At 47.1% G+C, this 24,534-nt stretch overlaps 1 protein-coding gene across 2 annotated transcripts in view; it reads right to left on the bottom strand.

Annotated features, from left to right (window-relative positions):
• HDAC8 (histone deacetylase 8) overlaps positions 1-24,534 on the bottom strand; it is a 127,142-nt gene that overhangs the window by 96,722 nt on the left and 5,886 nt on the right. For both annotated transcript variants that reach the window (XM_084638615.1, XM_084638616.1), the window contains exons 3-4: positions 17,971-18,101; positions 15,445-15,586 (exon numbers count right to left, since the gene is read on the bottom strand). In XM_084638615.1, the coding sequence (XP_084494741.1) occupies positions 15,445-15,586; positions 17,971-18,101 (273 nt within the window). The remainder of the gene's footprint in view (positions 1-15,444; positions 15,587-17,970; positions 18,102-24,534) is intronic.

The following is a 24,534-nucleotide window of genomic DNA, read 5'->3' as shown; positions in this document are numbered from 1 at the left end:
AGCCGGGACTTTCTTCCCAGACCAGAAGATCACTATAGGGGAAGTCGAAATGCCCATTGTGATCCTTGGAGTCCCCGCTTACCCTTTAATGCCATGGCTCATGAAACCCTACACAGGGAGCCTTGACAGCAGCAAGAAATGATTCAACAGGCTGAGTCGGTGCAGAATGACTGTGGAGTGTGCTTTTGGCCGTTTAAAGGGCTGCTGGTGCTCTCTGTATGGGAAGCTGGACCTGGCCAATGACAACATCCCCCCAGTTATACCTGCATGCTGTAAACTCCACAACATTTGTGAAGGGAAGGGTGAAAGATTCACTCAGGCATGGACCTCAGAGGTTCAACATCTGGAAGCTGGATTTGAACAGCCAGAGAGCAGAGCTATTAGAGGGGTCCAGCACAGGGCTGCCAGGATTAGGGATGCCTTGAGGGAGCAATCTGAGGCTGAAAGCCACCAGTAATGTTTGGTGCCCTGCACGGGAGGGAAGTGCAGTGGTTTCAATATTAGTAGGAATCTGTTTTTGCTACATATGATGCACTGACTTGCAGTGTCTGTTGCTTTCCTGGGCTATGGTATCTTTTACTTAATGCAATAATAAAGAAGGTTTTCAAAGCCAAAAAATTCATTTATTGAAAAGAAACATAACTGCTTGGGAAACAGAAAGGGCATGACACATCTGTGCTGTGTGGGACGAGGGAAGGAGGTGGGGTGGGGAACGGGGCAGTCACAGATTTGCATATGTCCTGTTATCATACTCAGCCTTCCTGTCTGGAGGGCCGTACAATGAGTGCTGCACTTCAGGATGGCTAAAATGCATGGTGATTGGGGTTGAGTGCAGTGGGTAAGGGTCATAGTTTGCAGGGCTGGGTGGTGAAGCTACAGGTGTTGGAGGCAGCTGGTGGCGATAAGAACCTGGATGTTGGGGAAAGTGGGTTGGCGGTGACAAGATTCTTTGGAGTCTTTCGGCCATTGATAACAAGGTCGGCTGGGATCTCAGGGTTGCATCGGTAAAGCCAAAATGCAACACTTAACAGAGGCAGCATTGTTCACACCAGACAGAGCAATGATTCGGCTGTACTTGAAGACAAGCACAGTCTACACAATAGCAGAAATTGCCCGTCCAAAAGCGAGCACACATAACCCACAGGAGCCCCAAAATGGTGAGTAAGCACAGGGGCAAGGGGGGCTAATTGTTTCAAGGCCGTACTGTCCTCTGGGGTTCTGTGCCTTGGGGAGAGCCAACAGCTGCAGGGGGCCCCTCTATTGAACACTCTCCCCACATTTTCCACAGGATAAGTTTGTCCTGGAAGAGATCTCGCTGCTGAGGGTGACCTGGGAAGCAAGGGAGGGTCTTCTACTATAATGCAGCTTCTGCCCTGGCCCATATGCAGCTTGCCTGGGTGCAGCAATGGTCCCTCCCCCCATCACGGCACAGTGACGTGCACGTTAGCCTTACTGGGACAAAGAGTACAGTGGCTCTGCCAAGGAACCTGCGCAAGCGCATTGCCCAGCTTCTGCGTGAGACCTTTGAAGAGATCACTGAGGCCGATTACCGCGATGTGAGAGGGCACATCGATGCCCTATTCCGCATCTAGGCATGCATGCAGCCCTAACCCTCCTCACCCCAAGAGCCCGCACCAAACAACTTCCTTCCCAAAATAAAAGCCGCTTACCAGGCACCTCCTCTGGTGTTTGTTCTTCCCCAAGCACAGTCTGTTGCGACTGGCTACCTCTTCCTGGCTTGAAAACAGCTCCTGGCTGCATGCATCTAGGGATACCGAGCAGTCCCCCTTCTCCTCAGCACCCTCACTCCCGCTTTCCTCCTCCTCCTGCCTTGTTGAACTGAGCTCTGAAGTGTCCATGGTGGTCTTTGGAGTGGAGGTGGGGTCGCTCCCAAGTACTGTGTCCAGCTCTTTGTAGAAACGGCAGGTTGCAGGGGCAGCACCAGAGCTGCTGTTTGCCTCGTGCACTTTGCGGTAGGCATTCCGCAGCTCCTTCACTTTAACCCTGCACTGCAGCGCATCCTGGTCATGGCCCCTTTCCATCATGTCCCTTGATACCTGCCCGAAGGTATCGTAATTCCTATGGCTGGAGCACAGCTCAGACTGGACAGCTTCCTCCCTACAAACACTGATGAGGTCCAGCACCTCGCCACTGCTCCATTCTGGGGATCGCCTGGCGCGTGGAGGCACAGTCACCTGGAAAGATTCATTGAGAGCACTCCACGCCTTGTTGAGCAAACAGGAAGGGGATTTTCAAAATTCCCAGATAATGTAAAGGGCGGGTCTGCCGGTTGGTCACCTGAGGGCAGGGCAGTAGAGTTCAAAATGATGGCCAGAGTGGCTGGAACAGGCATTGTGGAACACTTCTGGAGGCCTATCAGAGAGCATTAATAGACCAGGGTGTCCACAATGGCACCGCAGCGCTCCAGCTGGGGTGCAGCCAGCATTATGCTTCTTGTGGAGGTGGATTACCAGGAGTGCTCCAGTTGTGGAGTCTGGGCGCTCTACGTGACTTGCCAGTGTTGACACATCATGAGTTAGGGTGCCCGGGGCTGCTTTAATGCGCTCTAACTCGCAATTGTAGCCAAGCCCTAAGCTCCGAAAAACCCAGGAACAATGAAAGAGGAACCACTCTCTTGTAATCCTTTCCATTCTCTTGTAATCCTTTCCATTTTAGCACAAGCCTGCAGCAGGTATGGGAGAGGTGCGGGCAGGAAAGCAGATCCTCTGACCACTCCAGGAAAGAGCCTTTCAGGGTTCTTAATGCTTTCTGATTTCTTTCAAGTTTTCTGTTTCAGATCCATTTCCCGTTTGACTGCACTGGGCTGCTGTAGCTCCCCCTCTACATGGCAAGGTGACTTGTCTGTGAAGTCGGCAGCACGGGGCCAGACTTCACCAGAAGAGGGAATGGAGGAGGTAAGTAGTCATTTTATTTCACTTTTGTGGCACCACTGAGAGGTTTTAACAAACCTGACAGCAGCAAAACAAGCAAAATTTTAATAAAATTAGAACAGACCCACCCCTTCAAAAACACTCCAGAATCCAGAAGAGCATCAAGCCTTAGACACTGTGGGTGGCATTCAGCAGAAAGGAGATTGCAGCTCTCTGGTAGTCAGTGACATTTCCAGGAGTTCTAACCACTCCGCCAGCAGGTGCTTCATGGAAACAAACATCCAGGTGCCAGAGCCATGGCAAGAGACTTCCCAACAGTTACTCCGATCTCAAAATACATCGGATGAGTTTGGGGCTTTAGCCCACTGCTTCCTAGCTGCCTGTACCCATCACAAAAAGCCATCATCAGAGCCAACAACCTTGTTGGCAGTCTCAGACAATACACCGAGGGCTGAACAGACCAGGAGAATGTCTCCTCTAAATGGGCTCCCTTTGGGTTGGGATTGAGGCAAACGGACACAGCAGTGCATGTGGGAAGGCTGCATTTCTGCTGCCTAATTCCTTATGCATTCTGTTGATAAAGAGGGCTTCAGACTTTCGAGCCAACAATCTGCCAGCTTTCACTAGCACTGTAATTAATTTTATTTAGAATTTTAAATCTGAGTGGAATGTTTAAAGCACCACACTCTGTCTAAGTAACAGACAGCCATTCTTTGCCTTTCTGTAGTGGATCTCAAAGTACCTTACAAACACAGATGAATTAAGTATCATAACAGACACTCTGGGGAGGCCGTATTATGTTCTCTTTACAGATGGGAAAACAGAGGCACAGGGGGATTAAGTAACTACAAGGTCACACAGGAAGTCAGAGGCAGATTCGGGATGAGAATGCAAGACACTTAATAGCTGTACCCTTTAACCGCTACCCTTTGTTTCCAACAAATGGAAGTCTGTAGTATTGAAAAGGGATCATGAAAATGGTTAGAGAAACATTTTCAGAGGGCAAATCTACTCTGGAAACTAACTCTAAAAATAGTATGGGCAAGATGAGTGAGTCACTAGTATTGTTTCTTGATGATTTGCATAGCTCATTTGCATAGCTCATAGCTCATGATTTGCATAGGTTACTCAAACTAGCAGCCAACCCTGCAAACTAGTGCTGGGATCTGAGAGTCAAGCTGAGAGTCCTTCCTTCAACAATCACTTGCAATTAATTTCTGCTGGACACATTAAGTCCACAGTCATAACTGTGCAGCCCAGTCATCTGCAATAGTTTTGTATAGGTGTATGTGACAGACTGTACCCCTGTGTTCACCACTTTTACAAAACTATGATAAATTTTGTACAAAGTATGCCTTGTGAGATATCATTTGAAAACTCATAATTTGCTGATCTTCACTGTCCTGGTAAAATGGGTGCAGCAACATTGTATGTAAAGTTATAATATTTAACTGTATGATGTTACTAAGGCATATTCTAAATCTGGAGAAGAAGCCCAGACCAGTTCCTCAGAGACAAAAGGCAAACTAACTCCTCAGCCAGGTGCCAGCACAATCAAATAGACCACCACCAGGGTAAGCAGACATTCTTTGGCAGGAAGAAGGGGGTGAGTGAGAAATTTACATCTTGGCAATGGAACAGCTGGGGCTTCCCGTGTGAACAGACTGGGTGTTGCCTGAACCCCAGCTGAAGACAATTCTCAAAGAGGAGGGAAAAAAATAAAAATGAGGAAGAGGCCACAAATCACCTCTCTCCCTTCATCTCTGCTCATGGCATCACCAACATTTGAAAAACAAAAGCAGCACCATTGAATGGGGGTGGGGTCCTAGCCAGTCTGCTGTAAGCATGTGAAGAAACCTTTGGCTTTAAATTTCCTTATCTAGTTAAGTTAGTTATTAGTCTGCATTTTACCTTTTATTTCTTTGTAACCAATTCTGACTTTTATGCCTCATTCCTTGTTATCACTAAAAATCTATCTTTCTGTAGTTAAACTTGTTTTATTGTTTTATCTAAACCAGTGTGTGCTTGGATTGAAGTGTTTAGAAACCTCCATTTGAGATATCAGGGTTTATGCATCTTATTTTCTATTAATGAAATGATGGACTTTCTATGAGCTTGTATTGTCCAGGAGGGTGCTGGGCAGTACAAGATGCATATTTCTGGGGACAGGTCTGGAACTAGGAATTTGCTGGTGTTGCTCTGTAATGTAATTCATGAGTGGCTAGCTAGAAGCACTCATATAATTCAGCTGAGAGTGATTTTGCACGTTAGAGGTTGTGTGTCAATGGACCAGGAATGGTTGTTTTTATAGTGAAGCTGTGTAAAAGACCACCCCCCCCAATTGAAGAGTTATGGGGACACAGTTATCCAGCAGTCCAGACTGTACCCTGGGGAATGGCACAGCATATCCCATTAGAATTTAATTCTACTGATGCACAAGAAAGAGTGATTTGGATTCTACTGTCCCATAGCTTTGCAGGCTCTGTGGAGCTACCAGAAGTAAAAAAGCTTGTTTTCCTCCTTAATATCAGCAGCTGAGTCTGTATAATTGCAAGGAACAGATCTTTGGTGTTAAAGCCCTGTTTTAACATAATTTCTTTTCAGAGAACAGCTGATCTTCCAGACCAATTTTTCCCCTTTTTCGTAAGTGCAAAGAGTTGAAGGAGGGTAAATTAACTAACAAGCCTGAGCCTTCATTGTCAAAATGGACACCTCCCCCAGAACTGGAAGTTCAGAATCTAGCCAGCCAGATTCCCTTTTTTCCAATATCTATTTTATTACTAGAAAGTTAAATCCCAGTATTTCTGCCTCCCCCTCCCTCCTCCCCACCCCGCACCACAGTTCAAGTTGCTTGTCAAATGCATAACTCTCTTGTGAGATCTGACTCAATGACTTTTACAGAAAAGGGCTTCTATGGTTTTATACCACCATTATTTCCTCTATTAAAAATGGGGGGATGGTAAAAAAAACCTGGAATCATTAAACTATTGAATTTCATACCTCATTCCCTACATTCTCTTTGGAGATCATTCCACCAATGACATGTTTCAGAGTGGTAGCTGTGTTAGTCCCAAGGAGTACTTGTGGCATTTTAGAGACTAACATTTATCTGGGCATAAGCTTTCCTGGGCTAAAACCCACTTCATCAGATGCATGCCACCAATGTGCACTCTTCTGATGCTAAAGGGTCCCAGTCAACTTTTTAAAAAGCCACAGTCTGAACGTGTTTGGCCTATTGTGGTTATAACTAGCACCTCAGAGGACAACAACTGAAAGTTCGGAAAAAATGACCTTCCCCCTCCCCAGCTTGTTTACTTTTGTGCATTTGACAATGCCTTATGGGTAGCTCATTGCCCTGTTTCCCATGTACTCAGGTTCCTCTGTTGTTCACATGGGTCTTTCGCACAGCACAGAAGAGAAACATCTTGATATATTTGAAAAATGTCACTGTAAACCCATTAAAATTGGCAGGGGAACATCTACTACTATAACTCCATTTTTAAATTGACTAGATTTCACAATATGAGCCTGAAAAAGCCGCACAGAACAATTTATCTGCTATAAGGATTGGGCCTTAGTCTCACTCTGGATTATAACACGAAACATAGTAAGCAAATTAGTAGTCTAGCAGCCCCAATATTAAGTTGTGGACCTAATTAATGTTTTAAAGGGATACAATTTGATCTTTTTTGGAGTTGACAAAAAAAATCCTCGTTTATAACTAAACACCCATTAAACAGCATAGCCTGAGGATTTTCTTTTTAACGTCCTTTTTAAAAAAGGCTTGAGGGTTTTTCAGCTCCCTTTTCTTTTATAAACGTCATTTAATTTAATGAAGAGAGAAACTGACCATATAAGGCAAACTGAAAAAAAAACAAAACCCCAGCAACCCAAAACACAGAGTTTTTACTAACCTCTTCCACTTACAGTTGTCTATATGCAGCACATGACTCTTGTGTTTGAGGATGCAGCATGTGAACACCAAAAGCTCCTTAGAAGTGGGAGGAACCACCACTGCCCAGACAGTGGCCCTGACCCGCTTTGCCTCTTCCCTTGAGGCCCCATCCCCACTCTGCCTCTTCTCACCTCCACTCTGCCCCCTCCCCCTGCCACCACTTGCTCCTCTCTACCAGCTGCCTGCTCCTCCCCACCCCCTCTCCCAAACCCCCCTCCCACTCACTCCTTTCTGCCCCCCTCCTGCCTTAAGGGTGAGCAACAGGAGGGAGAGGGCAGAGAAGAGCAAGCAATGGGGGTCTCAGGGGAAGAGGCAGTGGCAGGACCACGGTTCAGGTGCCGGAGCCTTCCCCCAACTTCTCAGGAACTTCCGGCGGCAGCGCTCCAAAGGGTGGCATGCTTCCAAAGGGAGGTGCACCTCATTCAACATTTCTTGCCCTATTTGGGGAGGCTTAGCTTTCCCAAGACTCTTATAGCCACTGACAATGGTCTTGGTGTTACTTGTAACTACAGCGCCGTTACAGTTACAGGACTGTCTGCACCTCTTGTCCCCATTCTGGGCTGCCTGAGCACTACCGCCTCAGGTGTTCAGCCTCTTGCCCTCATCTGCTTCCGGGTGGAATCCTGCAATTCTCCCACTCTTAGACTGGGACTCAGGTACATAAGCTGTAGGTATAGTTGGGGTTATCACCCTGCAGGTCCAACTGGGTTTGGGCACCTGTAACCAGCAATAGTGACCAACTACCATCTTGACACAAAGTATTTTTATTTAACAATTAGAACAAAGATTAGAGAAAAATTTTAGAGCAAGCAGCCTCTATGAATTGTCTCATCTAATCTTACGCTTTCATAGAATCATAAAATATCAGGGTTGGAAGGGATCTCAGGAGGTCATCTAGTCCAATTCCCTGCTCAAAGCAGGACCAATCCCCAACTAAATCATCCCAGCCAGGGTTTTGTCAAGCCTGGCCTTAAAAACCTCTAAGGAAGGAGATTTCACCACCCCCCTAGGTAATTCCACCACCTCCCTTTCCCACAAGCTAAGGCCACATCCACACTAGGATGACTTTGCCTGTACAGCCATACCAGTAAAGCGCTCCTAGGAGGGACACACGTTATCCTGGCAAAACTGTGCTCTTACCAGTAAGTTTATTCCAGCACCTTAGTGAAACAAGCGATGCCAGTAAAAGTGCACCTTTGCCAGTGTAATTTCGTCTGTGCGAGGGTCTTTTGCAGGCACAGTTCTGTCAGTCAGAGATCACATCTCTTTACACCCCTGACCAACAGCTAGGCTGGCAGAAGCCTGTAGCATAGATATGGCCCCACTTAAAGAGGCTTTCCTCTTAAGTAACAGGAACAGAACAGAACCACTTAGGGCCTGACTACAAGGGGAAACTGACCTGAGTAACTATTCTGCAATAGCTCCCTGTGCAGGGCCACTTACAGAATCATAGCACTGTAGGGCTGCAGAGGAGCTAGAGAGGTCATTGAGTCCTACTCCCTGTACTGAGGCAGGACCAAGTCAACCTAGACTATCATTGACAGGTGTTTGTCTAACCTGGTGTTAAAAACATCCAATGGTTTGCCATTCCACAACCTCCCTTGGAAGTCTATCCCAGAGATTAATTAACCTTATAGTTAGAAAGCTTTTCCTAATATCTAACCAAAATCTCCCTTGCTGCAGATTAAACCCATTACTTAATGTCCTAGCTCCCATGGGGGACACAAAGAACAATTGACCACCATCCTCTTTATAACTGTCCTTAACAGATTTGAAGACTGTTATCAGGTTCCCCATAGTCTTCTTTTCTCAAGACTAAACATGGCCACATTTTTTAACCATTCCTCATGTGTCAGGTTTTCTAAACCTTTTACCATTTTAGTTGCTCTCCTCCAGACTGTCTCTAATTTGTCCACATCTGTGTTAAAGTGTGCTGCCCAGAATTGGAAACAGTACTCCAGCTGAGGCCTTACCAGTCCTGAGTAGAGCAGGACAATTACCGGGTCCCCCGTCTTACATACGACACTCCTGTTAATACACCCCAGAATATTAGCCTTTTTCAAAGCTTGCATAACATTGACAACTTACCTTCAATTTGTGATTCACTATAACCCCCATATCCTTTTCAACAGTATGACCACCTAGCCAGTTATTTCTCATTTTGTAGTTGTGCATTTGATTTTTCTTTCCTAAGTGTAGTACTTTGTACTTATCTTTACTAAATTTCATCCTGTTGATTTCAGACCAATTCTCCAATTTACCAAGATCATTTTGAATTTTAATCCTGTCCTCCCAAATGCTTGCAATCCATCACAGCTTGGTGTCATCCCCAAATGTTATAAGCATACTCTCCACTCCATTAACCAAGTCATTAGTGAAAATACTGAAGAGTACAAGATCCAGGTCAGACCCTTGTGGGACGATACTAGATACCCCCCTCCCAGTCTGACAATGAACCATTGATAACTATCTGAGTACACTCTTTCAACTAGCTGTGCACCCAACTGATAGTAATTTCATCTTGACCACATTTTACTAGTTTGCTTATGAGACTTATGTGAGACTATCAAAGCTTTACTAAAGTGAAGATATATCACATCTACTGGGTTCCCCCACATTCATTATGCCAGTAATCCTGTCAAAGAAAGAAAGAAATTAGGTTGGTTTGGCATGATTTGTTCTTGACAACATGATGGGTTGACATGCTGGCTATTCCTTGCAACTACGAATACAATTTTGTCAAGGTACAATTAAGCAAAATTCATGGAATAGTTATGTCAAAAAAGGACAAAATCAGAGTATGGGCACGGAGGGGCTGAAGCCAAAGTAGTCACGAAGGTCTATTAAAGTCACGGAATCCATGACCTCTGTGACCAAATCGTATTCTTACTTATAAGCCTAATACCCTCTAGGTACTTAAAAATTGATTAATAATTTGTTCCAGTATCTTTCCAAGTATCAGCATTCAACCGACCAGTCTTTTTAAAGATAGGTACTATGTTTGCCCCTCCCAATATAATTGTGAATGGTTCCAAGATTGCTTCAGCTAGATCCTGAAGTACCCTGTGATTAATTTCATCAAGCTCTACTGACTTAAATACATCTAATTTATCTAAATAGTCTTTAACCTGTTCTTTCCCTATTTTGGCTTGTGTTCCTTCCTCCTTGCTGTTGATATTAACTGTGTTGAGTAACTGGTCACCATTAACCATGTTAGTGAAGACTGAAGCAGAATAGGCATTAAACACCTCAGTCTTTGTGATAGCATAAGTTATTATCTCTCCTTCTCCACTAAGTAGAGAATCTAAACTTTCCTTTGTCTTTCTCTTGATTCTAATGTATTTAAAGAACCTCTTCTTATTGCCTTTTATGTCCCTTGCTAGGTGTAACTCATTTTGTGCCTTAGCCTTTCTGATCTTGTCTGTACTCCTCCTTAGCAATTTGTCCATATTTCCACTTTTTGTAAAATTCCTTTTTGTTTTTCACTTCATTAAAGAGCTCCTGGTGGGACCCTATTGGCCTCTTACAATTTTTCCTATCTTTCCTTCACAGTGGGATAGTTTGCAGTTGAGCTTTTACTACTGTCTCCTTGAGAAACTGCCAGCTCTCCTGGACTCCTTTTCCCCTTTAGTTTTATTTCCCACAGGACCCTATCTATCCATTCTGAGTCTAAGTCTCCTTTTTTGAAGTCTTGTCCTTATTCTGATCTCACTCCTTCCTTTACCCTGACTCTGGAATAAGGGTGTTCGCAAAGGAAGTGATTCCAGAATAGCCAAAGGAGTTTAAATTCACACCTTACCTTCTTCCAGAATAACTTCCTCATGAAGACAAGCCCTTACAAAGCCCAGATCCTCTAGTGTGTCTGTGGGACTCAGTATGGTTCCCTCTCTCCACGCCCTGCTCAAGCTGTTTTTTGCACGCTGGCTACAAGAGCAGGTGGGAGTTATTAAACTGCTTGCTCTGACACTGTCTCCTCATAGATGTCCAAATGTAAGCTGTTAGGTAACTGTTGGAAAGGGTCTCCTTTTCTGCTGCCCAACCAGGTCCAGAATCAATAATTATTAAGGAGCCCCCCCACATCCGTCGCAAGCGGGTACAACATTTTCAAGGCCAATGAGATTTTCAGACCGATGTCACTTTAACACCTACAGGACCAATGAGTTTGGCTCAAATGCTTACATGAACTTACTGAAGAAAGTACATAATGAAAAAGGGTTCCCTGTGTACTCAGAAAACTACTGCATGTTGCTGCTTGGGAGAACACTAGAGGGACTTGAAAGGAAAAGAAATGCCTGGTGCTGAAAATTAAGGATTGCAGAGGTGCCCCGTTAATTTCAGTAATCCATATAAAATGGAGACCACAAAAAGATAAGTAACCCTCTTCAGAGTGGCAAAGACATAAGGGGTCAAATTGTCATAACTTCATACCTAAACTGGTTCCCACAACTGCGCTCCTAACTGGCTTTTTGTGTGCACAATCACATCTGCAGAAAAGGTGGTATATTAGTTGCATATTACTCCTGGGGGAATTCTGGACTACTGCGCATGCGCAGAATTCATGTGCCCCACAGAATTTTTGTTTTTTTCCCCAAAGAAAATACATTCTGCTGGAAAGGTGCTGCAGTTACTCCTTTCGCCCAGCAGGGGCCACTGTGGCACCAGAACAGAGGATGCAGATAGGTAAGAGAAAGATGCTGCCTTCCTCACAGCAACCTGTCTGTGTGGCCAGCTCAGCAGGCACGTGATATGGGGCAAACGGGGATGCTGGTGGGGAGGTGTCACAGACTGGGGTTCAGAAAGAGACAGAGTGGGGCCGGGGCTCAATGGAAGTGGGTGCAGGGACGCATGGAGATTGGGGGAGGGGTGCATGGCCACATGAGAGGATTGGGGTGGCTGAGTGGGGTGCAAGGACACATGGGGGAGGGGGTATAGGGACACATGGGGGGAGGGGGTGGCTGAATGGGGGTGCAGGGACAGATGTGCCTGACTGAATGAGAAAGGCTAGGGGTCAGACAGGGTCTGCATGGTGGAGGCTCCCTGACAATCCCTCCCCACCCAAAAAGAAGCCTGTTCCTTACTTCTCCCACCCATACCCAACAACCCTCCAAGTTCACAGCCAGGCTCCTACCCAAAAATTACTTCCCTGTCCCTCAGCTCCTCCATTACCCCTGACTACCTAAGCCTCTGCATTGCTTCTGAGGGGTGTGGGAAATACAGTTCTGTACTGTAGTTTAAATGACTTATTACTCAGAGTTCTGTATTAATATGCCTAGTAAGGAATCTATTTGTCAAAAAACATTTCCTGAATCTTTTTTGATGTCTGTATTGTTACAGACATAGTTGCTGACAGGTATTTTTAAATAATTTATCAAAATACTTGAAACTGGTGTGATTATATTGTGTTATTTTCACAAATAAAATATGCAGAATTTTGCAGATTTTTAAAATATTGTGTGCAGAATTTTTAATTTTTTTGGCACAGAATTTCTCCAGGAATAGCATATGCAATCATGAAAACTTGGCCCAAACCATAGGCACTCTTGCCTAGAAAGTTGTCAGGGGCTCTCCCAAGTTTAGAACCAAGTAGGGGTGCAGCGCAAGCTGTGTGAGTGGGAGGGAATTACTAAATGCTTGAGAACTCAAGCTAACATCTTCGTTTTGGCACTTAGACACACTGAGAGGCAAAGGAAGGCCTCAGGGCACAATACGCATGAGTAAGAAATTAAAGCACAGTGGGGCTAGTGCCCTGAGGAGTCTGGAAAAAATCCCAGTATATAAATACACAAATATGGTAAAAAGCCACAAAAGCAATTGTTAAGGGAGTTAATCTGTGCTAACATTTCAGCAGGGCCTTTAACTGTGCAATAGTCCTCATTAAATCCAGCATTTTCTCCATTAATTATTGTCTGTTGGGGTACCAGTCAATCCAGGATCAACTATGAAACCTACACTTGGAAGTTTAGAACGGAACAGAGCCACCAACAAAAAGCCAGGTTTCAGAGTAACAGCCGTGTTAGTCCGTATTTGCAAAAAGAAAAGGAGTACTTGTGGCACCTTAGAGACTAACCAATTTATTTGAGCAACCAATAAATTGGTTAGTCTCTAAGGTGCCACAAGCACAACAAAAAGCCCTACTGTACAAATCTCATTGGAAGGGGATGATTATATATCGGTGAAGATTTTTTTACAAAGCTCTACCAACGAGCCTATGGAAACAGAGGGCCAAGAATGGAACTGCTAACAGCAGGTGCTGAGTGTGTCCAGGTTTGGGGTGGGGGGAAGAGGAGGGGATGTTATTGCTGAGGCAGTTCACTTGACAGCAGAGCAACAGGAAGAGATTTTGTCTGTGTTTAGCAGACCCCCGTAATGGTTCTGCAGATCAACAGGAACTTTAGGTGCCTCTGAAACTGATCACAAAGAACACACAGTTAGGCCAGTTTTTAAAATGCATGTTGTGGGCAGGAGTGACAGGGCTATCCGGGAAATTCCTCATTTGGAAATTTGAATACACAGACTATTAACAGGTGCAACGGGGGTGTCTGCTACACCTACCACAGGTGATTTTTCTTCAGCTTTATTGGACACACCTCGGGATGCATTGTTTCACAGATCAGTGACTGACGGAGGCTCCCCAAGGGCCCCTCCCAGCTTACTGGAATGAAGGCTTTTCTCTGAGCAAGGCTAATGCTAAAAGACATCATTACATCATTGTCAATGCAGCTGTCCTGTGATCCTTAAGTGCGCACTAGAACTCCCTAAGACATTTTCAGTGAGACATTTGGAGACTGATTTCAAAATCCCAACTACTTACTGTTCTGTTCAAAGTATACTACATTCTGGCTAGTGCCAGACATTATGGCTGAGCAATTAACTGCTGAGAACAGACATTTATAATGGAAATGTTGACACAACCTTCAGCTAGAGACACAATACACAACTAACAGATTCCACATACTGGCAGAAGTGGGGGGAATCCACTGAAGGGTTAGGAAAACCCTCTGACTTAACCTAGAGCTCTCTCTAGTGGTACCTTGGCTAAAGCTGGAAAGGACATTTTAAAATCAGTAAGTGAAATGTGCACCTTTTAGCATGCAACATTTGTTCCCAAAACAGCATGAATGGCTCAGCACATCGGAGGCAAAGCTGTTGAGATTGTTTCTTAGTTCCAGGCATCACTAATGAGGAAGAACCCAGGCAATGTAGTCAAAATAGAACAGCACAAGAAGCTAAAACGCCATTCATCCTGAGCAGAATAAGATTGTTCTGCTTGACTAATCTGAACTCCGCTCACTCAATGGAAACAAAATCCAAATCCAGATTTGGACAGTTCTAATGCTGACCTGGGGGTTCACTTTAAACTACCAGTATTTTTAGATGGGTCCCCAAAGTGTGCACATTGACCTCACTTCTTCCCAGAGCTCCTGGTCAGCTCAGGAAATGCACTGCTGCAGGAAGCAAAAGCTGCAGCTGTATTTCAAGGGGATGAGAGAACTTTATGAATGATTCCATCTGGTAGACATACATAGAATAGAGGAACCAAATCTCATGCTTCAAGGAAAACACTGAGCCGCAAACATCAGGAAGGAATCTTGCCCTGCCCCTAAATACAGCATTCCACAATTGATGAGGTACTTCCTGAGGATTTTTTTTCCCCAATGCATCAGCTATAGATTACTATCACAGGCAGTATACCAAAACTGACAGGCTGTTGGTTCAGTCTGGTATGGAAAATCTTATGATTCTATTAGAAAGAGGGGTCACTTCCTCACCTGCACATGCTATTAAACACAGTCCTTGTGCTTCAGAAGATAAAGTACTACTTTCCCCTGAAACTCAGAGAGCAATAAGGGTGGAGGCCACAGCGTGGGTTCCAGCCCACGAAAGCTTATGCCCAAATAAATGTGTTAGTCTCTAAGGTGCCACAAGGACTCCTCATTATTTTTAGTCCAGTGACCTCCTGGGAATGAGAGCAACTTAGGGGCAAAGTGCCCATCTCCTCTCTTGCTGCTCTGAAATATTGTTATTGACAGTACTGTACAGCCCTATCTCAGCTATTACAATACAGATCTAACAGATACTTTCAGAGCATAGGAAGAAATATGAAGAGCCAATTCTATTTCACCTCACCTCTTCTCAAATATTTCATTTGTCTCCAGGTTTCCATTCTCTTCAGTGCCTGGCAACACACCAGCAGTGTGCATTTCTATCTCAGCAGTGTGCTACTTTACTAGCATTAAGCCTCGCAACACCCCAATGAAGTACATGAGGTACTATCAGAACCTGAGACACCAAGGCACAGAGAAGTTAAGGGATTGGTCTACGTTGCACAACCAAGCCCATGGTAGAACCAGGACTTAGATGCAGGACTCCTGGCTCCCAGTCCTCTGCACTGTACAACACTTCTTCCCCAGCTGCCTCTTGTCTTTCAACCCACTCATCCTCTTCCCCGCCCCCCAAAAACTCCCGATTCATTTGTACTGGTCTCTTTGGATGCTATTGTTTGTCCTCGTCCTGATGGTTTGTGTGGAAAGCTAGGAGCAATCAGGCTCAATTCAGATACCAGGTTGGAAAGCACATGGTAACAAGTTGTTTTCTTACTTCTTTGCATGATGCCACCCTCCAGGCCAGTTAATCGCTACCTTGCACTTGCCGTCCATCAGATACTGGGCTGCTGTGATGCTGGCCCCTCCTACAGCTGCTGCATAGTCAAAGATACCTTCAGTGGTTGGACAGTCATAACCTACGGGCAAGAACCAGAGAGCGTCGCTCAGGACAGAAGACTCCAGTGGGAACATCACTGCATTCCTGGTGGAAGTACACCGGGGAACTGCATTTCACTTTATTCACAGTTCTGGCTTTCCATTTTGGCCACTGTAGGGAGCCAAAGCGAGGCTGCTGGCAAGGGGACTGACCTTCTTTGAGCATGGTCTATGTGGAAGATGCCACCCTCTGGCTTTCCAAGATGGGTTTCTTTGGGCCGTGCCCCACAGAAAAAAGAATTAAAAGCCAAATGGCTTTCTCAGACCAAGAATACTCAGAGGTTGTATGAACCCCTCCTGGCTCAGTGCCAAGCAAGTGCTAGGCCAGTTAGCCCCACTTGCACACAAACACTGGTTCAGTTACCAGATACACTGGGTTGGCTTTGCTCTATTCCCCTCTTTCACATGGAGTACCTGTAACCCCTCTACCTGCCCAACAACCACACAGAACATCCTTAGTCTCCAGAAGCAGAGCCCTTCTACATTTGAACACTATCATGGGAACTCAGCAGATGTGGACCTAGAACGTAACCCACTCTCTCACCTTCAGCACCACCCCACGCATTGAAGACCTTTCCAGGCATATCCAAAATCTCAAGGCGTACCTTCACTACAATCAGAGGTATGGCGGCAGCACGTTATGCTAGCTTTGCTCTTGCTAGCTCAAACAATAGCAGTGAGCTGCAGCAGCACAGGTTAGTCACTCAAGAGGGCTTCTACAGCCTGTGCTACCACACATGCTGCCCTGGCTTCACTGCTCCTGTTTACTGGCGCTAGCTAGATCAAAGCTATTTCAACGATGTGCTGCAGTCTCACTTCTGATGCACTGTAGACAGACCCTCAGAGCAGCACAAATTCCAGGACCAGTTTCTAGAATTAAACCTGTCGCCTTGGAAGAGCCTTGAGTGTTTTGTGCAGAACTCGGGACTCTGTAGTCAGGCTCAGTGTAACATCAGGAAGGAGGTAGTGTCTCCCGCTGTCTCACACAAAGATCACAAACTTCACCTCCCACTGTGCAGCTGGAAATGCTAAAGCCCTTCAGAGAGCTGACTTCAAGGAGTAGCTGCAAGTGCCATGGCAGGCAAGTGAGCAGTATAAATCCACTATAGAGCACAATGCTACTGTACATGATTGGAGCCCACTGAGCTCCTGCTATTCCTGTGATTCCTGCTTGCATGTGCTGGAGCTAAAATCAAAGCCAGTCCCAGCTTGTTGAACATCTGCCTTTTCTGCTGCTGCAAGGCGCATGGGTTTCGGTGGCTGCTTCCTAACAAATGGCTTTTCAAACGCCTGGAACATCAGCACACGTCAAAACGTCCAGTGGAGAATCCAATACCCAAGAATCATGCTGAACAGCAGAGAAGAGGTTAATGGCATTGGCAATTAAGTATCCATCATTAGGTTTTCAAGTTAATGCTCCACTGAGGAGGAGGAAGACACCACCCCCACACCCGCCCCCTTTGCATCACTGGTTCAGAAAGCCTGGCTTCCAGACCTCTTAAGAAACACTGTAACAGGTTATATCATGGACCACTCTCTGGCGCCCTCTGCTCCTTTGAAACTGAAAGTGAAGCCTCAGATCCAAGGAACACAGCAAGTTCCGCATGATGGTCACTGTGTAATACCCCCTTCCTGCCCCCCCAGAAACCCATAAGCTCCAGCAGTTCAAATAGCAGCTTTGCACATCCACACTAGAGGTGTATGGATGGAGTTATACCAATGGCTAGAATCTGGACCTATGTGCAATCTAGATAAGGTTTAAGTCACTCTTTGTTCAGCCATGGCCACTGAAGTATAGTTCTACCCTGAAAGTGACCTTGTCAAAATGTCTCTTGGAGCTCCATCTTTATCATCTCAGGGAGTATGTCTACAAAGTCTGCAGAAGCATGCCTCACAGCCCATCTTGACAGGACTCACTAGAGCTCTCAAAATAGCTATATAGACACCCCCCTCCCTAGGCTTCAGAGCCCAGTTTGCAACTTCAAAGCAGTGTCTACATAACTGTATTTAGAGCGCTAGCACAAGCCCCATCCACCGACCGAAGTCTGTTGACCCAGGTTTGGAGGCTTGCTGCCGCAGGCTGTGTAAACATACCTGATCAAATGCACTTCGTTTCCAAGTAAACCATTGTTTTGTGTCTAGCTAGTAGTGAAAGCTAGTAGTTCTGCCAATTAACACAGGGAGAAGATCTGTGCAGTGAGAGCAGCCCATTTTTACAGTCACTTATCAGAGCAGAATTGGACTTTGTTTAGAAAGCTGAAAAGGAGAAAACCTTTGACGGCTCCTACTGGAAAATGCTCAGGACTTCAAGCTCAAAACGAACACAACCATCTTTCATTCATCTTTGCTTAAAAAGGCTCCTTACCCAGTCCATACTCCACTGATTCCGGGTGGTCATCGTCCCCCTCCTCACTAACCTTCTTGAGGTGCTGCAGATAGGCATCAGTGTGAAAGCTTGCCATCTCCTCCATGGAAGCCACTTTGGGCTTGACTATCCTAGCAAGACAGATGGAACAAGAGCAGTAATGCAGATTCACAAGGTATAGAGGGAACTACTTGACTGGGAGATCCTCAGGTTAGGGATCTCGAATCGACTTATGCTATTAAGATAAACAGGACACAAAGCACCCAGCAAAGGTTGCCATTCTGACTGAAAAAAGCCTCCTGCTCCAAGCTGGGCCACTGATTTTAATGGGTGCGAGGCAATGTTATCATGGTTGCCTTTGATGTGGAGCACTTGCAGGCACTGGCTGCAGATTACTTTGCAATTAATCTTTTGCCCTTGTTTGGATTCCATTTCTATTTTCACTCTTATTTACTGCTGCTCTGAGTTTGGCTGACTGTCTACAGATCCAAACATTTTGGTCACACACACATAGATAGGTAACACCCATGGGTGGCCAATGACCTGGCCGTTGGGGAAGCTAGCCCCTGGCCCCTCCTCTTGTGCCAAAGGCCCAGCCCCTCCCCTTGTGACCCCTCTCCCGCTCCTCTCTTTTCCCCTTCCCCCGCAGGAGAACAGACCACCCCCACCGTGGCCCCCGGCCCCAGCCCCGGTGCCCCAGGTGGCCCAGCCGCAGCGCCCCCAGCCCCAGAGCACCAGGTGGCACAGCTACAGCCACCCGCAGTCCCGGTGCCCCAGGCAGCACGGCCCCAGCACCAGCCACCCTGAGTCCCTGCGGGAGGCAGGCCAGCCAGCCCCGGCCAGCCAGGGCAGAGCGCTGGGAAGTGCAAGTCTGGGGCCTGGCCTGGGGGCAGAGCCATGCTACGCTGTTTGGGGAGGCACAGCCTCCCCCTTCCCATGATACTCACCACCCATGATAACACCTGTGTGTCACAACTAGGTCTAGTCCCACTCTCTGAACAGACACCAATCCGTTATGAAGGAATCCAATCTCTGGATGCCACATGCTGCTAAGCCCCTGGGTCTGGAGAGTGACTGGTCGCTGGACCGAGCTCTGTGACTTTCAGGTGCACACCCCAGAGCAGAAACACCCATCTTGGGCAGTAGGACCCTGCAGTCTGGCCCCCCAGACTCCAGAACCAGTTTCATAGCCTTCCTGAATCCCTAGTTGTTTAGACAAATTCCACGGAGTCCACCTGGCTATGGGAACTCTGCTTTCGAGTTAACCCCTTCAGGGGCAACATCACAGTAAAACAAGGATACCCAGGCTTAGTAAATGAATGCGTTACCACACACACACTTTACTGCTACAAAACACAAGGGTTACAGATCAATGGAAAACAGCAAACTCCTGAATGCATCCCCCTCAGTCTGATCTCACCCTCCGCCCCATTGTGAGTCTCTGTGTTTGGTCAGCGCCCCTGGAGGAAGCAAAGTCCCGCCTGCTTCCAGTCTCCCCAGCTGGTCTTCTGTTTTTAATGATGAATTGGCCCCTTGTCTTAGAGAACATAAATCAGGTCTGAAAGACCAGGGAGTACCTGTAATATTTTATGAATATCATATGCCCACCAGTTCGATCTATTATTGTGTTGTTTGCTATTGGATAACAAGGGATTCATTCAAGTGGGGGTTGCTTGCACATAGCAAGAAAAGGGGACAACAGCATCAGAAAGGACAATGCAGGTGTCAATCACTTTGAAGTGTGACCTCTGACACCAGACAGACTTCAATAATCTGGAAACTACCGGAAGGGGATCCAAGTCGGAAAAACTGGAACAAAGAACAGTCCTTAAAGAACAAGAGAGAACGAGGCAGAGGAGTAGGTTGAACCCCTGTGCCCAGAGATGGGGGTGTCTGGGATAAGCAAGGCCTACCAGTACCTACATCTATAGCAAGAGGGATATGTGTGACCATAGACTTTTTACAGTGTTAAAAACCCCTTTCTCTGGTTATCATAGGCGCCAACTCTGGAGCGCCCACAGAAAAAAAATTAGTGGGTGCTTAGCACCCACCAGCAGCCAAACTCCCCACCCTCCCCCCTACTCCTGCCTGCCGGTGGCCCAGCCAATCAACTCCTCCCGTCTCTCTCAGTGCCTTCCACAATCAGCTGTTTTGCAGCCTGCAGAAGGCACTGGGAGGAAGGGGGAGGAGCAGGGGCGGGGCTGGAATTGGGCTGGAAGAGGTGGGGCAGGGGCGGAGTGTGGGCAGGAAGAGGCAGAGTGGGGGCAGGGCCGGGGGTGGAGCACCCCCGGGGACAGTTGGAAGCCAGTGCCTGTGTTGGTTGTGCTTTGTTCCTACTGTTGAGATTAAACACTACTTTGTTCTAAGAAGGCTACTGTGTGTCATTGTATTCACCATGGGTCAAAGCTGCCAACGAGAAGACCCACAAGTAGCCAAACCTCGTTGGATCTGTGAAGCAATCACAGTTGATACACAGGGCATTGTAGCCTGAGAGTGGGAGAATCATGGGATTTCACCCAGAGATAGCTAAAGACACAGGGCATATCACCTATGTGACTAGAGAAGGGCCAAATGTGCAGCGAGCCCTGGAACCGTGACACTGGCCACCACCACCTTTTCTGCCCCAAAGCTTCCACAGGGGAATTTCCAGGCACCACCCCATCAGGCTAGAGGAAAAAACGGTTACCTACCTTTTGTAACTGTTGTTCTTCAAGATGTGTTGCTCATGTCCATTCCATTCTAGATGTGCGTGCGCTCACATGCGTGGCTGGAGATTTTTGCCTTACCCGTATCCGTAGGGCCGGCAGTGGCACACCCTTAAGTGCCGCGATCATGCGTCGGTATATCAGGTGCCGCCAACCCTACGCCCTCTCGATTCTTTCTTGCCAGCAACTCTAACAGATGGCCAGGAGGGTGGGTAATGGAATGGACATGCGCAACATCTAGAAGAACAAGTTACAAAAGGTAGATAACCATTTTTTCTTCTTCATGTGCTTGCTCATGTCTATTCCATGCTAGGTAACTCACAAGCAGTGCCAATGGAGGTGGGCTTGGAGTTCACGGTCTTGCAGCATGCAGCACTGCCCTGCTAAAGCCAGCATCATTCCAGGCCTGGTAGGTCAGCGCATAATGGCACATAAACGTATGGACAGATGACCAGGTAGCCGCTCTACAGATCTCTTGGATCAGCACCTAAGCTGAGAAGGCCGCTGATGACATTTACACTCTAGTCGAGTGCGCTTTGATTATCGCCGGTGGAGGCACACTCGCCAGCTCATAGCAGTATTGGATGCAGGCTGTAACCCAGGACGAAATCCTTTGAGCAGACACTGGGCAACCTTTCATCCTGTCTGCCACCGCAACAAACAGCCATGTCCTGGAACGGCCGTATCCTGTCAAGACAGAAGGCCAGCACCCTCCGGACATCCAGGGTGTGTAACCTGCACGCCTCTTCAGATTTATGGGGCTTCAGAAAGAAGACCAGTAAGAAAATGTCCTGGCCGGCATGAAACTAGGAAACTACCTTGGGCAGGAACACTGGGTGGGGCTGCAACTGGACCTTATCTTTGTAGAACACTGTACAGGGTGGTTCTGACATAAGTGCCCTGATCTCAGACACTCTGCAGCTAAACCAGGAGAGAAACAGAAAACAGCAAGAAGCCAGAGGTTCGAAGGGAGGCCTCATGAGCCTCGACAGCATGAGATTCAAATCCCAGGGAGGGACAGGGTTCCAGACATGAGGGTAAAGATGCCACAGACCTTTCAAGAACCAGGCTGTCATGTTGTGAGTGAAGACCGACCTGGCTTGGAACAGAGGGTGGAACACCGAAATAGTGGCCAGGTGAACCCTGATCAATGACAGGGACATGCTGTGACATTCCCCTTGTGTTATCTGGACCAGTGATCTGCTAGATCACTCCAATCCTTGACCCTGGGAGCCAGCCTTACCCTGCTCTGCTGTGAGAATCCGCACTCCCGAGTTGTTCGTGCACAGCCTCTGGCATGTAAGCTGCTCCCAGCATGTGAGTGAGCACTTTTGGCCAGCCACTACTTAGATTGTGCAACCGAATGACACTAGCCAATATCTCCAGTCCCAGACACAACCCTCGGAACCTCCGTCTTGCAGTGTCCAGTTATGCCCGCTGGACGCTGCAAGCTTATATGAGTTTGTCAATTTAACAAAAAAATTTATATATACCAGGCTTGTTATCCCAAGGGGAGTCTCTGACAAGCTTCAAACGAAACGCACTGCTTCAGGTAGAATAAACAAACACATTTATTAACTACAAAAGATAGATTTTAAGTGATTATAAGTCAAGGCACAAGTAGTCAGATTTGGTCAAATGTAATAAAAGCAAAACGCATTCTAAGCTGATCTTAACACTTTCAGTGCCCTTACACACTAAGATGCGTCTCACCACAGGCTGGCTCGTTGCCATTCAGCCAGGCTCTCCCCTTTGATCAGCATTTCAGTCACTTGGTGTCTTTGGATGGAGGTGGAAGAGAGAGGAGGAGCAAGGCAAATGTCTCTCCCTTTTATCATGTTCTTTCTTCTCTCTTGGCTTTGCCCCTCCCCCCTTCAGGGTCAGGTGAGCATTACCTCATCGTCCCAAACTGACCAAAGGAAGGGGGGAGGGGCGTGATTCACTCGAGAGTCCAACAGATATTTTTTGTTGCCTAGGCCAGTGTCCTTTATTCCTGTGAGGCTGGGCTGGGCTTGTCCCATACATGCCCTGATGAGGTCTGAACTTCCCCTCTGTTCCTGGAGAGTTTTGCCTGGGCTTGTTTTAAGCCATGAGGACACATTTTCAGCCTCATAACTCAATACATATATGAAATTACAACCTATAACATTACTGTAACTACAATGCTCAGTGCATCATGAGCCTTCCGAAGACATACAATATGACAAAGTTTGCATTGGGTAACATACAATTGTATTATAAGGATGAACATGGGGGTACAGGGTGTTCACTAGAGATACAGAGTGTCACACGCCCTGAAATGTGAGGTGCAGAAGATAATCCAGGATCACCTGCAGCAAGGTGTGCTCGGCACAGACGCACCGATCCGAAGCCCAGCATGTGAATCTTTTCCACTTTGCCAGATAAGTTTCTCTGGTGGAGGACTTTCTGATACTCAAGTCTGGGACCTGTTGCAGCTGGGTCTAACATTCCCGCTCCTCTGCATTCAGCCACGCAGTAGCCATGCTGTCAAGTGCTACACCTCTAGGTTTGGATGCAGAACATTGTCATGCTCCTGGGACAGCAGGGCTGGACAGAGAGGAAGCTGCAGCGGCACAGCTACCAAAAGGTCCAGCAGCATGCCAAACCAGTGCTGGCAAGGCCACTCAGGAGCTATCAGGATAACCTTCACCCTGTCCTGTTTGATCTTCACGAGGACTCTGTGGATCAATGGCACCAGCAAGAAGGCATACATCAGGGCTTCCGACCACAGGAGCAGGAAAGTATCAGACAGGGAACCCCGTCCATCCCCCGGACTGAAGAGAACACGTGGCATTTCCTGTTCTGGCAGGACGCAAACAAGTCCACCTGGGGAGTTCACCACTTTCGGAAGATCATACTAGCTGCCTCTGGATGGAGCAATCACTCGTGGTGAGATGAGAAAGTCCTACTGAGGCAATCTGTTAGCTCATTTTTGGTCCTCGGCAGGTGCGCAGCTTCCAGATGAATGGAATGCCACACACAGAAATCCCAAAGGCTGAGAGCTTCTTGGCAAAGGGTTGACAACCTGGCTCCGCCCTGCCTGTTGATGTAATACATCATGACAGTATTGTCCGTGAGGACCTGCACCACCTTGCCCCTCAGGTGGGGCAAGAAAGCCTGGCAGGCCAGGCGAACCACCTTTAGCTCCCTGACATTGATGTGAAGGGCCAGATCGTCCCACAGCCAGCGGCCTTGAGTGCTGAGCTTGCCCAGGAGGGATCCCCAGTCCAGGTCAGAAGCATCTGGAACCAGGGTCAGCGACGGGGACGGGGCCATGAAGGGAATACCCTGCAACATCAACCCAGGGTTCAACCACCACTTCAGGGATAACAGGATGTGATCCAGCACCCTGACTACCCGGTGTATGTGGTGTCTGTTGGGGGGGGAAACAGACACCAACCATGCTTGAAGAGGCCACAGGTGGAGCCGGACATGACTGACCATGTATGTACAGGTGGCCATGTGGCCCAGCAACTGCAGGCAGGTGTGAACCATGGTGAGCAAGTGGTTCTTCACATGGGAGATCATGTCCAACATAACTTGAAAACACGCCTCTGGAAGGAAGGCTCTGGCTCGTGTGGAGTCAAGAACCACCCCAATAAACTTCATGCGTTGGACTAGCCTTAAGTTGGATTTTTTCCTCATTTATCAACAGGCCCAGGTTGCGGCAGGTGGAACGCACCAGATCGAGTCTTCTCTGCATTTGTTCCCAAGACCTGCCCTTGATGAGCCAATCGTCGAGATACGGGAAGACCTGGACCCCTCAATGTCTTTGGTAAGTGGCCACTGGTGCCATACATTTTGTGAAGACCCTTGGAGCCGATGAGAGGCCAGAGGG

The sequence above is a fragment of the Lepidochelys olivacea genome (genome assembly GCF_965140295.1).
Source record: "Lepidochelys olivacea isolate rLepOli2 genome assembly, chromosome: 9".
Classification (NCBI taxonomy): Eukaryota; Metazoa; Chordata; order Testudines; family Cheloniidae; genus Lepidochelys; species Lepidochelys olivacea.
This window is presented reverse-complemented; position numbering and strand designations above follow the sequence as displayed.